The following is a 17,042-nucleotide window of genomic DNA, read 5'->3' as shown; positions in this document are numbered from 1 at the left end:
GAGTTAGATGTGGCACTTGTGGCTAAAGGGATCAGGGGGTATGGAGAGAAGGCAGGTACGGGATACTGAGTTGGATGCTCAGCCATGATCATATTGAATGGCGGTGCAGGCTTGAAGGTGCAGACTCCTGCACCTATTTTCTATGATTCTATCCTCGAGAAAACAAGATTCTTTGCCCGACGACAACTGATGAGCCTGATAAACGATTTATCAGCGATCTGAGACATATCAGCTCTCGATGCCGATTTGGTGAGTTGACAAATGAGCTAGTACGAGATAAAATTGTGGGAGGAAAGTTAAGAGCTGAATTGCTGCGGAACGCTGAGCTGAATTTAGAGCAAGTGATTCATGCATGTCAGATGGCAGAGACTGTAGCATAACTTGCTGATTTTGATAGCGCTAACCCTCAACAGCAACATAATGTGAATCTGGATAGTTATTCTCCGCAAAGGTTTCTAACTGCGTCCCACAAAGATCAAAATGTGTCTGGCACGAGGTGCTCTAACTGCAACTATTTCCACCCAGGGAGCGCCAATTTTGCGTAGCCCATGGGAAAGTATGTCATAATTGCAAGAAACTCAATCACTTTGCTAATTGCTGTCGGTCCAGTGGGAGTACTGTTTCAAGGACGAAGCTGCACCTGATTCAACAAGACCTGTCTGACTCTGATTTCCAAGAGCAAGATGAAGTTTCCCACGGTAACGACACTGATAACACAGACATTGACGCTACCATACTGTCCCTAAACCTGCGCTCCCCAGGCAAAGTGATTATCATGGTCACTGCAGGCTCAATCAATAACAAACCTCTGATTGCCAAAGTCGATACCGGCGCCAGAGTAAACGTTATGTCACTCAATGAGTTCAACAAGATAAGAACCACTGAGCTCATGAAAAAATACTCCTCCACCCTACATGCTTACGGAGGGGAAATCCTTCACCTGTTGGGTAAGTTGTTTTAAAATGTACTATCAACGAGCAGAAAATTAACTTGCTCTTCTACATTGTCCAACCAAGTTCAGAAACCCTGCTTGACATCAATGCACGCCATGACTTGGGTCTGGTTTATTTTGGGCGTGCTGTCCACAAACTCTGTTTGAGAGGAACCAACACAACAGGTGCTATCCAACTATAAAGACGTGTTTGACGACAAACTCGGCAAACTGCCTACAATATATGAGATCATTGTAGATCATACGGTCACCCCAATTGTACATGCACCTCACTGCGTCCTTCATGGCATGCGGGACAAAATACACAACAAACTTAAGCATATGGTCTCCATTAGAGTTATTGCCGAGGTCAGTGAACCCTCGGACTGGGTCTCCACCATGGTCATCACCACAAAAAAAGATAAAAAGGAATTACGCATCTGCATCAATCCTAAAGATTTGAACACAGCAATCAAACGGCAACATTATTCGATGAGAACCACTGAGGATGTAGCGGCACAGGTCGGCAACGCAACGGTATTCTCAGTCCTTAATGCCAAAAGCTCCTTCTGGCAAATCCCGTTAGACCGTGCGTCATCTGCACTAACAACATTTGCCGCCTCGTTTGGCCGCTACCGTTTTTTAAGAATGCCCTTTGGCATCAACTCTGCTAGCGAAGTCTTTCAGTGCGCAATGGAACAGTTATTCGCAGAATATCCTTGTGTCCTGTTGACGACATCCTAGTATACGGTCGAGACTCAACAGAACACGATGCCAACTTGCGAAGAGTATTGAACCGTGCCAGAGACATTAATCTAAAGCTTAACCCTCTGAAATGCAAGTTCAGAGTCTCCGAGGTCACATACGTCGGTCACGTGTTCACCAGCAACGGGTTAAAGCCTGACCCACTAAATACTGCAGCCATCATCGAGCTGCCAGTTGCAACCAACGTCACCAGCCTACAACGATTTTTAGGCATGGTCAACTACTTGGGCAAGTTTATCCCAAACCTCAGTGAACTCTCTGCCGAATTATAAAATTTATAGTGTAAGAACTCACCCACTGCCTGACAGTAGCTGCAGTAGTGAGAACGTGTGATGTACTGCTTAGATGATGATGACCTGAACAATAAAGATGCTTGTGCTTCAACCCGTGTGAGATTTAGCTCTTTACAACATGGAAACTTACTATAATGTTACCAGCAAACCTGAGCAGATGAACAGATGACTGAGAATCTTATTTTTCCTTTTGATCCTCTGAGTTCGAACATGCCAAACGTATGTTCAAAATGCTTATTTTTGGGCAGAACAGATCTCCCTATCCTTGGATACCGATTTTCCACTCATGACCAAATCTTAAGGGCCTGTCCCACTGTACGAGGTAATTCAAGAGCTCTCCCGAGTTTAAAAAAAAATCAAACTCGTGGTAAGCACGTGGAATGTATGTAGCGGGTACGTCGGAGCTCGGGGACGTCCTTTAGCGGGTCGTAACGCTAACGGCAGGTACTCGGGAAACGCGGTAAGCTCGTGAAGACTCATGAAGATTTTTCAAACATGTTAAAAAATGTCCACGAGAGCCCCGAGTACCTACGAGCGGCTATTACCGTAATTCTCTGAGTTCGAATCAGGGGAAACTCGGGAGAACTCTTGAAATAGCTCGTATAGTGGGACAGGTCCTTTAGAGTATGTACTTCTCTCCAAAATTACAACCGCAGCATTTTATAGTGCTCAGCTAGCAACTGAGTATCAACTGTGCCATGGTAAAAAATTCCTCTTTACCTTGAATGAATTTTCCTCCTCTTGGTACACAGGTTCCTGCTTGGCCAGAGGGGGGATGAATTCCACTGCAGTCAGAGGTTTTGTGTGTAGCTGCTTTATGCGCCTTTCAGTAAGAACATCCTTTGCAGCTTGGGTAAGGTGTCCCAGTGTGTAGCCATCAGTGATCTTAGCCAGGGAACTCATATCCAATGAATGCGTCAGGATCCCACCATGCTGTTGGATTATGGTCTTCCACAACACTGTAACATGAAACATGAGAGTTGTAATTAGTAATTATTGTATTAAATAACATAATTACACGTCAGGGAAAGCAGCTAGTAACTTACTGTTGGTAATTGTGGAAGATGAACGTTTAAACTGGCAACATAAACATGTCTTTGTCAGAATTGGGAGATGGAGTAAGATCATATAAAGGTCTTTGCAACAAGGAATTTCTGAGATGTTGCCAATTAAAATCGTCCACACTGCGTGAACTTTCATTTGGTACAAAGGGGGACGTTTGTATCTTGAGCTTCCTTGGCATGTAATCTGGGTGCAGTCAAGTTATGTGGTTTAGAAGATCACAGAATCTTGATGTGAATGAGCTGTGCCCAAGTCTTCTTGACTTTTATATAATAACAACTTTTCACTTATCCTTTGAATGGACCTTTAAGCAGAAAAAGTCCGTGCCCCGGACTCTGTAATAGGCATGGATTTGAGAATGTGTACATTTGGTTTTTAGCTGCATTTTACTGCATTTGTGCAGATTATGAAATAGGATATTGTGGACTCAGTCATTACCAACAGGTCTGACTTTGATCCAAGGGTCAGTGGCACTCCCTATGAATTCACAATACATTCAATGCCTAGTTTTAGTCAGGAGTCAAGTTAGAGTTGTACTGAGTAAAATGGGGAAGGACTTTAGATAATCTGTAGTTCCAGTGCAATCTTTTTCACTGTATCTCTGAGTTCCTTCTTTTCATTCCTCATGCTAAGCACTGGTATAGAAATTATTTTGAATGTAATGGTCTGTGGTTGTGCAAGTAAGCAAGTGCAGTGTGATATTTCTGAATAAGGGATTTTGTGTGTGATTTTTATTTGACCATTTCTTTTCTCATTGTAAATGTGAATGTCCAGAGATGTCCTTGTGCATGTCACAAGAATATCTTCCTTAGAGGGAAGGTTCTTGCTCCATACTCACCAAATCGAGACGTGTAGTCTGGTCTTGGAATGAGCACAATTTTCTGGAAGGTTCGGCAGAAAGACTTTAATTCTGCATCAAAGGGACGTCGTGTTGTGCCAACAATGAGAACACGATCTTCTGATTTCAAGGATTTGAGTATACTTGGGAGAGACTTCTTTAATCTCTTCGGATCCAGCTGTTTAAGATAAGGAAACATTTGTTGCTATGACCTTACAATGAATAACAGAATTTTCCACAATATTTTGTTTCATAAGGGCTCCGGGATATTGTTGTTACAAAAGTTTTTTTGTCCTGCAGTTGGAAACTAGCTTTGATTTCACTGGTAGTTTTCCTTGCATGTAGCTGATTTACAATGCCATGTTGGATCAAAGGACCATACTGTGGTATCGACCTTCACTGAAATGGCCAAGGAGTTAGTAAGGTCATTGAACATTAAAGGACCTGTCCCACTTTCATGACCTAATTCACAACTTTTTTTACTCGTGGACATTTTTCATTATGTTGAAAAAATGCTCCGATCTACTTGATGCCATGAGTACTTACGACCAGCATCATGTCCTGCTACGAACCTACCTACGACCGCCTACAACCTCGTGACAGCCATGCTGCGAGTATGAGTTGGGCGCAAATTCAGCAAAGGTCGTGAATTAGGTCGTGAAAGTGGATCAGGCCCTTAAGAGAGCTGCAACAACAAGATTGTCACGCTGCATTAATGAACATAAGGCAACACCTAAACATCTAGAAATAGGAAATAATCGAGCTTGTGAAGAAAACAAGCTGGTGATTTTAAACGAGACATAAACTAGGCGTGGGACTTTGATAAAGTGAATGCAGAATATTTCCCTCAACTCGACTGCCCTGATGGTGATCTGAAGTCCTAGTTCAGTAAAACATTGCTTCCGGTCAAAGGTACAGGTTCCAACAGAATTTGCGCTTTATAGGATGGGGATTGGAGAACACTTTTCTGATTCGCAGAAACTGAACCACTCTTACAGGAAGGAGCAGCCAGCATATCTCAAATTGATGGTTGGCCTGAGATTTGCTGAGAAAGCATAAGATGCCTTTGGCTGGCACTGTATAGGACTTGCCTGCCAAGTCCATGATGACCATTCATACTAGTTTTATGTTATTCCACTTTCTCATCCACTCTCTTGGCCCCATAGCAGAAGAGTCCACGTCGTGGGGCTGGAAACTGGAAGTATCCTGAGCTAATTCTGCTACCACCATCATCTACTGCGACAAGTGATGGCTTCCACTGATGGTCGCTGGAAGCTTGCGTCCTTTTCAGAACAGACGATGACAGCGAGGCCAACATTTGAAACAAGATGGACACAGAAGGAAGAAGATCCACTCTCTAATGTTTGGGGGCAGTTTTACAGAGGCCATTTAAGCTATAATTCTTTGAGATGTGGAAGGAATCCGGAGCACCCGATGATCACAGGAAGGACGTGCAAACTCCACACAGGCAGGTGCCCGAGGTCAGGATTGAACTCTGGTGCTGTGAGACAGCGGTTCTCTCAGTTATGCCACTGTGCTGCCCTTATGCCACTTGCGCACTCTCATAACTAGCCTGTGAAACAGGTTCACAGTTGGCACAGCGGTAGAGTTGCTGCCTTGCAGCGAATGCAGCACCGGACACCCGGGTTCGATCCCGACTACGGGTGCTGTCTGTATGGAGTTTGTACGTTCCCCCCGTGACCTGCGTGGGTTTTCTCCGAGATCTCGGTTTCCTCCCACACTCCAAAGACGTACAGGTTTGTAAGTTAATTGGCTTGGTAAATGTAAAAATTGTCCAGAGTGTGTGTAGGATAGTGTTAATGTGCGGGGATCGCTGGTCGGCGCGGACCCGGTGGGCCGAAAGGGCCTGTTTCAGCGCTGTATCTCTAAACTAAAACTAAACTAAGATGTAGCCTGAGTTGCTGGAGCTCACTGTGTTTTGCTCAAGATTCCAGCATCTGCAGTTTCTTGTGTCAACATATTAGATTTTATAAGGAAGTATGTAGAGAAGTGAACGTCTAACATGGGCAGGACCGACACAGTGAATGGTAGGGCTTTGGGAATTGTTGTGGAGCAGAGGGGTCGAGGAGTGCCCATAGTTCCTTGAAGGTGGTATTACACATTGATAGGGTAGTCAAAAAGGCTTTTGGTACATTGGCTTTCATCAAAGTATTGAGGATAGAAGTCGGGAGGTCATACTGCAGTTATACCAGATATTGGTGAGGCCGCACTTAGAGCATTGATGTTATAGAATAGATTTTGTCATGTTCCAATGTTGAAAAGGAGACAGAGAAGGTATACGATGATATACCTTATCGAGAATCTGAGCTATAGGGAAGTTGATCAGGCTGGGATTCTATCTTCTGCTGCTCCACACAGAGATGGCCCCTTTGGTTTCTAAGGAGCTCTACTCTCTGCCGAGTCAGCTTCTTTCCCTGAATGTGGTTATATCCTCGTGAACTTCTATAAGTATACAGTAGAAAAGAATATTGACTAGTTGCACCACGGCCTGGTTTGGCAACTTTGGCCCAAGAATGAAGGAAATTACAAAAAGTGGTGGACACTGGCCAGTCCATCGCGGGTGCCGGCCACCTCAACATCAATGGGGGAGTGGAAGATTGCAACCGTCACGTGATCTGCCCTGTTTCGACGAATGCAATCAACCCGGCGTGCACAATCAAATAAGATCAAATAGAACAAGTTGTCCTGCAACTTTAGGCTGCGCATGCCTTACGCAATCAGGAAAACATCAATGGGATCTACAGAGGGTGGAGGACACTACCATCACGTGTACTGACCCCCTCACCATTACTGGGATCTACAGGAGGCGCAGCCTCAAAAGAGCAACCAGCACCATCAAGGACCCCACACCACCGTGGCCACTGTCATTTTATTGCTGCTATAGGCAAGAATGCATAGGAGTCTGAAAACTTAGACCCCCAAGTTCAGCAACTTCATTGTTCCATTTTCGGTAGATATGACAATCAAACAATCTTAAATACCCCACTGAACAGGAACCTTTGAGCAAGATCTTGGAGAAAGCCCACACGATCACGGGGAGATCGTACAAACTCCGTACAGACAGCACCCGTGGTCAGGATCGAACCTGGGTCTCCGGAGCTGACTGAAACCAATTACTATTTTATTCTATACGGATTTACAAAAAGCTGCCTTGTTCCTTGTGAGACCATTGCTATGGTGTGAAACAATTGGTGGATTCAGTTTTGAGGTGCGTCAAAACTCTCAGACAGTGAATTTGCCTTGTGTAGGTAGCAATACTCTGGTACCATTTATACTCCAAAGTCTTTAATACATCAGAATCAGCTGATGCAATGATTAGACTTTCAATTACAAACTAAGAATTTCAAAACTGCTGAACACGAAAGGAAGTTCTGTGCATACCCCCTTCTCTTCCTTTGGAACCTTCTTGTAGAACGTTTTCTCAGCGTTATCGATCCACACAACAGAAGGCTGCAACAGGCGAGCGACCTGAATAAAAAACACAATGTTTCGTTTTTTAGGTTAAATGGCAGCGCGGAAACAGGCTCTTCCAGCCCACGGAGTCCGCACCGCCCAGCGATCCCCGCACATTAACACTATCTTACACAAGGGACAATTTAACATTTATTGGAAGCCAATTAACTGACAAACCTTTATGTCTTTGGAGTGTGGGAGAAAACCGAAGCTCCCAGAGAAAACCCACGCAGGTCACGGGGAGAACGTAGAAACTCCATACAGACAACACCTGTAGTCGGGATCGAACCCCGGTCTTAAGGCAGCAACTCTACTGCTGCACCACCGTCCTATTGATCTTGGTATAATGTTCAGCATTGACATTGTGGGCAATGTGCATGGTGTATGTTGTATTTATGTGTTGTACTCTGCCTCCAGGCAGTATCAACTATCCTGCAACTGCAAATCCTACTCTTTAAATAATGGATCAATACATACTATAGATAGACACAAAATGCTGGAGTAACTCTGGACAGGCAGCATCTCTGGAGAGAAGATATGGGTCGTGACTCTTTTTAGAGTATTGTGCTCAGTTTTGTTCACCTTGTTCTAGGAAAGATGTTCTCAAGCTTGAAAGGGTTCAGAGAAGATTTACCAAGATGTTGCCAAGACTCAAGGAACTGGGCTATAGGGCAGGCTGGGATTTATTCCGTGGAGTGCAGGAAGGTGAGATGTGATATTATAGAGCAATTCAAAATCATGAGAGGAATAGATTGGGTAAATGCACAGTCTTTTACACAAAGTTGGGGAAGGGGGGTGAGAATGGGAGGAAACAGGTTTAAGGAGAGGGGGGAAAGATTTAAGGGTAACCTATCTATCTCCTCAGGCATCTCATTCCATCTACCCACTACCCTTTACAGTGAGAAATAGTCTGTCTCCTGATTGTGAGGTTCTCAAATGTGTTTTTGTTTCCACACACTCTGGCCAAAGTACAAAAAGTGTTGAGATTCCAAGCTTGTTGCACCTGACATCGGAATGTAAAACGCTGATGCCAGCTGTACTTTGTGGCAAATGATTCCCTTCCAACTTCCTGATCATACAACCACACAAGGAAAACAAATCCTGCACTCAGACTGATATAGACCAGAAAGAATGCAAATCTGTCCTGTCTAGAAGGCATTACATTTATAACAACACACAGTAATGTTGGTTGAATTGTGATTTTTTTTGTTAATGTGGGGTTTGATTTGTTTAATAATTGCATTCCATCAAGAACAGCCTTCACTTTGGCATGTTCTCAGTCTAGTTTTTGAAACCTGATTAGTTACACGCAAGCATAAACACTTTGACATTCTTAAGGGGTTGGACAGGCTAGATGCAGGAACATTGCTCCCGATGTTGGGGAAGTCCAGGACAAGGGGTCACAGCTTAAGGATAAGGGGGAAATCCTTTACAACCGAGATGAGAAGAACTTTTTTCACACAGAGAGTGGTGAATCTCTGGAACTCTCTGCCACAGAGGGTAGTTGAGGCCAGTTCATTGGCTATATTTAAGAGGGAGTTAGATGTGGCCCTTGTGGCTAAGGGGATCAGGGGGTATGGAGAGAAGGCAGGTACGGGATACTGAGTTGGATGATCAGCCATGATCATATTGAATGGCGGTGCAGGCTCGAAGGGCCGAATGGCCTACTCCTGCACCTAATTTCTATGTTTCTATGTTTTTCTATGACATAATGGACTTTCAGTTAAGTGGTGCTGAAGGAGATTTGGAAAGCTGACAACTCAACAAAGAGCACCCGATGTTCCTCCTTCCACCACTATCACTCTGACAATGTTGAGGTCAAGTGTGTGCCTGCTTACACAACTGTTGGCCCTATCAAGATGAAGCAGTCCACAGAAGGATTTTCAGGACACCGGGCTTTGAGATGCTATCCTCCAACAACACACAACACAGACAGTCAGAACTTTATTCCCAAGATGGAAAATTCAAATAAGAGAGGGCAGAGCTTTAAGGTGAGGGGGGCGTAGTTTAAAAGAGATGTACGGAGCGGGTGGTGAAAGCCTGGAACATGCTGCCAGGGGTGGTGGTTGAGGCAGATACCATAGATTTTTGTGTAGGCATACAGTGCATTCAGAAAGTATTCAGACCCCTTCACTTTTTTCACATTTTGTTACATTACAGCCTTATTTTAAAATGGCTTAAATTCATTTTTTTTTATCATCAATCCACACACAATACCCCAGAAATTTTTGCAAAGTAATTAATAATAAATAACTGAAACATCACATTTACTTACATAAGTATTCAGACCCTTTGCTATGACACTGAAAATTGAGCTTTGGTGCATCCTGTTTCCATTGATTATTCTTGAGATGTTTCTACAACTTGATTGGAATCCACCAGTTGTAAATTAAATTGATTGTACATGATTTGGAAAGGCACACAACTGTCTATATAAGGTCAAACCGGATGATGGTGCATTTCAGAGCAAAAACTAAGCCATGAAGACGAAGGAATTGTCCGTAGGCGTCCGAGACAGGATTGTGTTAAGACACAGATCTGGGGAAGGGTATGAAACAATTTCTGCAGCACTGCAGGTCCTGAAGAGCAAAGTGGCCTCTGTCATTCTTAAATGGAAGCACTTTGGAACCACCAGGAAACTTCATAGAGCTGGCCTCCCGGCCAAAAGGAGCAATCGGGGGAGATGGGACTTGGTCAGGGAGGTGACCAAGAACATCTCAACATCAGTAAAACCAAGGAACTGATTGTGGAGATCCTGTTCACATCAATGGGACAATGGTGGAGAGGGTCAAAAACTTAAAATTCCGGGGCGTGCATATTTCCGAAGATGTTTCCTGGACCCAGCACACTGATGCAATTATAAAGAGAGCACATCGGCAACTCTACTTCTGAGCATATTACGGAGATTCGGCATGTCAAGAGGATTCTCCTGAACTTCTACAGGTGCACAATAGAGAGCATATTGACTGGTTGCATCGTGGCCTGGTTTGGCAACTTGAACGTCCAGGAGCGGAAAAGACTGCAAAAAGTTGGGACCAGTGCCCAGTCCATCACCAGCTTTGACCGCCCCACCATTGAAGGGATCTATCTAAGTCACTGCCTCAAAAAGGCATCCAACATCATCAAAGACCCACACCATCCTGGCCACATACTCATCTCACCACTGCCATCGGGAAGAAGGTCCAGGAGCCTGAAAACTGTAACGTCCAGGTTCAGGAACAGCTTCTTCCCTACAGTCATCAGGCTATTCAACACAACAACAAATAAGCTCTGAACTGTAACAGACTATTGAGTATGTGTGCATTTTGAACTTTTTTTCATCTCCAATTATGCACTACGTTTACATATTCTGTTGTGCTGAAGCAAGTAAGAATTTCATTATAGACAACAGACAACAGACAATAGGTGCAGGAAAGGCCACTCGGTAACTTCAAGCCAGCACCGCCATTCAATGTGATCATGGCTGATCTTCCCCAATCAGTACCCCGTTCCTGCCTTCTCCCCATATCCCCTGACTCCGCTATCTTTAAGAGCCCTATCTTGCTCTCTCTTGAAAGTATCCAGAGAACCGGCCTCCCCTCCGAGGCAGAGATTTCCATACTCACAACTCTGTGTGAAAAAGTGTTTCCTCATCTCCGTTCTGAATGGCTTACCCCTTTTTCTTAAACTGTGGCCCCTGGTTCTGGACTCCCCCAACATCGGGAACATTTTCCTGACGCTAGTGTGTCCAACCCTTTAAACTTAGATGTTTCAATAAGATTCTCTCTCATCCTTCTAAATTCCGGAGCATACAAGCCCAGCAGCTCCATTTTCTCAGCATATGACAGTCCCGCCATTCTGTGAATTAACCTTGTAAACCTACGCTGCACTCCCTCAATAGCAAGAATGTCCTTCCTCAAATTAAGGGACCAAAACTGCACACAATACTCCAGGTGTGGATTCACTAGGGCCCTGTACAACTGCAGAAGGACCTCGTTGCTTGAATACTCAATTCCTCTTGTTATGAAGGCCAACATGCCATTTGCTTTCTTCACAGCCCACTGCACCTGCATACTTACTTTCATTGACTAATTAACAAGGACCCCCAGATCCCGTTGTACTTTCTCTTTTCCCAACTTGAAACCATTTAGATAATAATCTGCCTTCCTCTTTTTGCTACAAAAGTGGATAACCTCACATTTATCCATATTAAACTGCATCTGCCATGCATCTGGCTACTCACCCAACCTGTCCAAGTCACCCTGCATTCTCATAGCATCCTCTTCACAGTTCACACTGCCACACAGCTTTGTGTCATCTGCAAATTTGCTAATATTACTTTGAATCCCTTCATCTACATCATTGATGTATATTGTTAATAGCTGCGGTCCCAGCAGCAAGGCTTGCAGTACCCCACTAGTCACTGCCTGCCATTTTGAAAGGGACCTGTTAATCCCTACTCTTTGTTTCCTGTCCGTTAACCAATATTCTATCCATGTCAGCACTGTACCCCAATACCATGTGCCCTAAATTTGCCCATTAATCTTCTATGTGGTACCTTATCAAATGCTTTTTGAAAGTCCAGGTACACTACATTCACTGGCTCTCCCTTGTCCATTTTCCTAGTTACATCCTCAAAAAATACTAGAAAATTAGTCAAGACTGATTTCCCCTTTGTAAATCCATGCTGACTCGGACCGATCTTGTTACTGCTATCCAAATGTGCCGCTATTTCACCTTTTATGATCTTCCCCACCACCGATGTCAGGCTAAGTGGTCCATAATTCCCTGTTTTCTCTCTCCCGCCTTTCTTAAAAAGTGGGATAACATTAGCTACCCTTCAATCCACAGGAACTGATCCCGAATCGATAGAACATTGGAAAATAAACACCAATGCATCCACGATTTCTAGAGCCACTTCCTTAAGTACCCTGGGATGCAGACCATCAGATCCTGGGGATTTATCAGCCTACAGTCCCATCAGTCTGGGACATATGACAATAAAACACTCTTGACTCTCGAACCCGATGGTCACTCTGACAGAGCTCCAGAATTCCTTTGTGGAGATGGGAGAACCTTCCGGAATTGACAACTATATCTGCAGCACTCCACCAATCAGGCCTTTACGGTAGAGTGGCCAGATGGAAGGCACTCCTCAGTAAAAGGCACATGACAGCCCGCTTGTAGTTTGCCAATAAGCACCTAAAGGACTCTCAGTCCATGAGAAACAAGATTCTCTGGTCTGGCGAAACCAAGATTGAATTATTTGGCCTGAATGCCAAGTGTCACATCTTGAGGAAACCAGGCATTGCTCATCACCTGGCCAATACCATACCTACAGTGAAGCAAGGTGGTGGCAGCATCATGCTGTGGGGATGTTTTTCAGCGGCAGGAACTGGGAGACTAGTCAGGATCGAGGGAAAGATGAACGGAGCAAAGTACAGAGAGATCCTTGATAAAATCCAGCTCCAGAGCATTCTGGACCTCAGACTGGATCAGAGATTCACCTTCTAACAGGACAACGACCCTAAGCACACAGCCAAGACAACACAGAAGTGGCATTGTGACAAGTCTGTGAATGACCTTGAGTGGCCCAGCCAGAGCCCGGACTTGAACCCGATCGAACACCTCTGGAGTGACCTGAAAATAGCTGTGCATGGACATTCCCCATCCAACCTGACAGAGCTTGAGAGGATCTACAGAAAAGAATGGGAGAAAATGCCCAAATACAGGTGCGCCAATGTTGTGGTGTCATATCCAAAAAGACTTGAGGCTGTAATCGCTGCCAAAGGAGCCTCAACAAAGTACTGAGTAAAGGGTCTGTTTAAGAAAGAACTACAGATGCTGGACAAAAAAGGTAGACAAAAATACTGGAGAAACTCAGCGGGTGAGGTAGCATCTATGGAGCGAAGGAAGTAGGTGACCTTTCAGGTTGAGACCCTTCTTCAGACTGATGAAGAGTGAATACTTATGTACATGTGATGTTTCAGTTATTTCTTTTTAATTACTTTTCAAAAATTTCTAAACACCAGTTTTTGCTTTTTTATTATGGGGTATTGTGTGTAGATTGACGATAAAAAAATAAAATTAATCAATTTTAGAATAAGGCTGTAACGTAACAAAATGTGGAAAAAGTGGTCTGAGTACTTTCTGAATGCACGGTATGGATTTACAGGGAATAGAGGGATATGGATTATGCACATGTAGATAAGAGTTGGTTTTGGCATCATTTTTGCTGGAGACATTGTTGGCCAAAGGGCCTGTTCTTGAACATAGAAGAGTACACAGCATAGGAACAGGCCCCATTGGTGCAAAATGATGCCAAATATGAGGCCAGTTTAAACTAACCTCCTCCACCTGCAAGTGATCCATGTCCCACAACTTCCTGTAGATCCATATGCCTGTCTAAAAGGCTTGAAATGCCACTATTGTATCTGTCTACACCACCCCCAATAACACATTCCAAGTGGGTTTAAATGTGGGTCACTTCCTATAATTGGATGGATGTCAGTTTCAGTTTAGTTTATTGTCACGTGTATCGAGGTACAGTGAAAAGCTTTTTGTTGCATGCTAACCAGTCAGCAGAGAGACAATAAATTATTCCAATCAATCCATGTACAGTGTATAGATACATGATAAGGGAATAACGTTTAGTGTGAGGTAAAGACAGCAAAGTCCGGTCAAGGATAGTCTGAGGGACATCAGAGGTAGATGGTAGGTACGCAAAAAAGCTGGAGAAACTCAGCGGGTGCAGCAGCATCTATGGAGCGAAGGAAATAGGAAACGTTGCCTATTTCCTTCGCTCCATAGATGCTGCTGCACCCGCTGAGTTTCTCCAGCTTTTTTGCGTACCTTCGATTCTCCAGCATCTGCAGTACCTTCTTAAACAGAGGTAGATGGTAGTTCAGCACTGCTCTGGATGTGGTAGGATAATTCAGTTGCCTGATAACATCTGGGAAGAAACTGTGCCTGAATCTGGTGGGTGTGCGTGATTAGATTTTATCTAATCTATTTATATCTTCGATATAAATAAATGAGCTGTCACATGGCTGCAGGACGCTGGTGAGGCCACACTTTGAGTATTGTGTTCTATTTTAGTCAGCCTGCTATAGGTAAGATGACATTAAGCTGGAAAGAGCGGAGAGACAATTTATGAGGATGCAGCCAGGACTTGGGGACAAGATCATGTTTTTGCAGCCTGCCACTTGACAAACCAACAGAAGGAAACATATGGATCAGTTGTGGCTATCCAAAATTTATTTAAAAAAAAAAAAAAAAAAAATGCAGATGTTGATCTGAAGAATGTTCAGAAGGAAACTCGAAACCTTGGTGGCAGTCCCCAATTAGCCCATTCAAAGCTCGAGTTGGAATCCTGGACAGCATTAGTCAGGTCAGATCGAATTGGAGCACAATTTGTCTCATCTTAAAGGTCATGGGTTAAATATCATAAAATACCTGTGATTTTGCTCATAAATTTTGAAAAATCACTGAATTTCCTAGAGGAAATCAGATTAGACAAACCTTTGTTATGGTTGGGAAGAGAATATTTTCTTAGCTCAGCGATTTAAATTCTTTATTTATTTACTTAACCACATGTCACTGATGTATATTCAAACATTTATTTTCTTCAAAGTTTCAAAATGCTTTCTAGTTGCTGATGGAAATAGTCTTTTGAAATTAGGATACAGGCTATGTTAGAACTTTCTTTTTACTTGCAGGCACTTTGCAGAGATGCCCTCTAAAATGGTGAGATGTACAGACTGTTATCTTTGGAATTATCAGCCAGCATTGTCAGTTGCTTCTCATGTGGGATGGAAGGACATCAGATGTGAAAATGTTATTCAGACACAAGGAAAAATTAAAGTCATAAATAACTTTAGGTCGACCACATGCAGGCAGAATCGACCACATGTAGGCTGTGGAGATTAAGGGCCTGTCCCACTTTCACGACTTAATTCAAAACCTCTGCCGAGTTTAAAGGACGTAAAAAAAAAATCAAGATTGTGGTAATCTATGAACTCCTACGACCTTCCACGACTATGTTCACGAACTCCTACGAGTTATGTCTACGAATTCCCACAACTATTTTGATGCCCTCCTTACGAGTAAAAAGTTGTAATTTCTTACATCCCGACCATTTTATTACACGTGGACATTTTTTATCGGGCTGGAAAAATCGTCCCGACTTACCTGATGTCCCGAGTACCTACGGCTGGCATAACGAGCCGCTACGATATATCTACGGACTCCTCCGACCTCCTACGTACTCGTTACGAACATTCTGCGAGTTTGAATTGAGGGGAAAACTCGGGAGAATTTGTGAATAACTTGTGAAAGTGGGACAAGCCCTTAACTTAGCACCATGTTTGGCACAGATACTGTGGGCGAGAGAGCGTGTTTGTGTGCTGTACTGTTCCATGTTCTATATTAGATCCAATGTTACCAAAATGATGTGGGAGCTTGTATTATAAGGTGTGAGATTCCCAGGATTGTTGTTTCTGATGAGACGAGGGGCTGCAAAAGCCGCTTCTCTGTGAAGTGAGATACAAGATGGAATTGGAATGGGAAGTTGTGTTACAGCTATTCAAGATGCTGTTAAGGCCACATTTGGCATACTGTGTACAGTTCCAATTGTTCTGCTATTTGAAAGGTGCCATTGATATGGAAAGGCTGCAAAAATGATTTGCGGGATGTTACGGAGTCTGGAAGGTTTGAGCTGTAAGTAGAAAGGCTGGTGTTTTTGCCCCTCTAGCCTAGGAGGCTGAGGAGTGGCTTTATAGAGGGACATAACATCATGAGGGGCATAGATAAAGAACATTTTGTACCCCATGGTAGGGGAGTCTAAAACAAGAAGGCATAGGTTTAAGATGAATGGGGAAAGATTTGTAAGGAACCCGATGGGCAACTACACAATTGTATATGTACATAACACGATTTTTACACAAATGGTGGTATCTACGTGCAGTTAACTGCCAAAGGAAGTTTCTATTGGAATTAAGGGATATGGGGAGAAGGCAGGCACGGGTTATTGATTGGGAACGATCAGCCATGATCGCAATAAATGGTGGTGCTGGCTCGAAGGGCCAAATGGCCTCCTCCTGCACCTATTTTCTATGTTTCTATGAAGTGGTAGAGATGGGTAGAACAATGACATTTAAAATAAATTTGGACAGTAACATGCATAGAAAAGGTTTGGACTGATATGGGCCAGGAACCGACAGGCGAGATTAGTTCATTTAAGCAGCTTGATTGGCATGGGAAAATTTGGCTGAAGCCTGCATTTCCGTGGTGTATAACTTGATCAAACTGCTGTATATTCTGCAGAATCAACTGTTCCACGGTCTATATAACAGAAACTCTACCTTGAAAACCAAATGGATCATCATTTGGAGACCACTCTTGCCTGGATATTTTCCTGCAATGTTATGTGACGACAAGTTGAAAAGATTGGCTCCAGTTTCGGTGCAGAGAGCATGAACCAACATTTCTTTTCCAACTCCAGAGGGTCCGGCCAGCATCAACGACTTCACCAAAGGGGCTTTCTCATGGACAGCTTGGGAACCTGCAAAATAATTCAGGATAGACAAAATTGCTGGAGAAACTCAGCAGGTACGGCAGCATCTATGGAGTGAAGGAAATAGGCAACATTTCGGGCCAAAACCCTTTTTCAGGATGTTAACTGGGAAACTGTACTCAGTAG

General features: G+C 43.6%; 1 protein-coding gene across 2 annotated transcripts in view; it reads right to left on the bottom strand.

The window, feature by feature from the left end:
• Positions 1-2,661: 2,661 nt before the first annotated feature.
• iqca1 (IQ motif containing with AAA domain 1) overlaps positions 2,662-17,042 on the bottom strand; it is a 122,283-nt gene continuing 107,902 nt past the window's right edge. For both annotated transcript variants that reach the window (XM_055637682.1, XM_055637681.1), the window contains 4 exons: positions 16,705-16,904; positions 7,292-7,378; positions 3,890-4,067; positions 2,662-2,948 (listed from right to left, as the gene is read on the bottom strand). In XM_055637682.1, the coding sequence (XP_055493657.1) occupies positions 2,677-2,948; positions 3,890-4,067; positions 7,292-7,378; positions 16,705-16,904 (737 nt within the window). In that variant the 3' untranslated portion in view covers positions 2,662-2,676. The remainder of the gene's footprint in view (positions 2,949-3,889; positions 4,068-7,291; positions 7,379-16,704; positions 16,905-17,042) is intronic.

This window comes from Leucoraja erinacea, chromosome 7, assembly GCF_028641065.1.
Source record: "Leucoraja erinacea ecotype New England chromosome 7, Leri_hhj_1, whole genome shotgun sequence".
NCBI classification, from domain to species: domain Eukaryota; kingdom Metazoa; phylum Chordata; class Chondrichthyes; order Rajiformes; family Rajidae; genus Leucoraja; species Leucoraja erinaceus.
The sequence above is the reverse complement of the archived record's forward strand: the minus strand, read 5'-3'. Positions and strand labels throughout refer to the sequence as shown.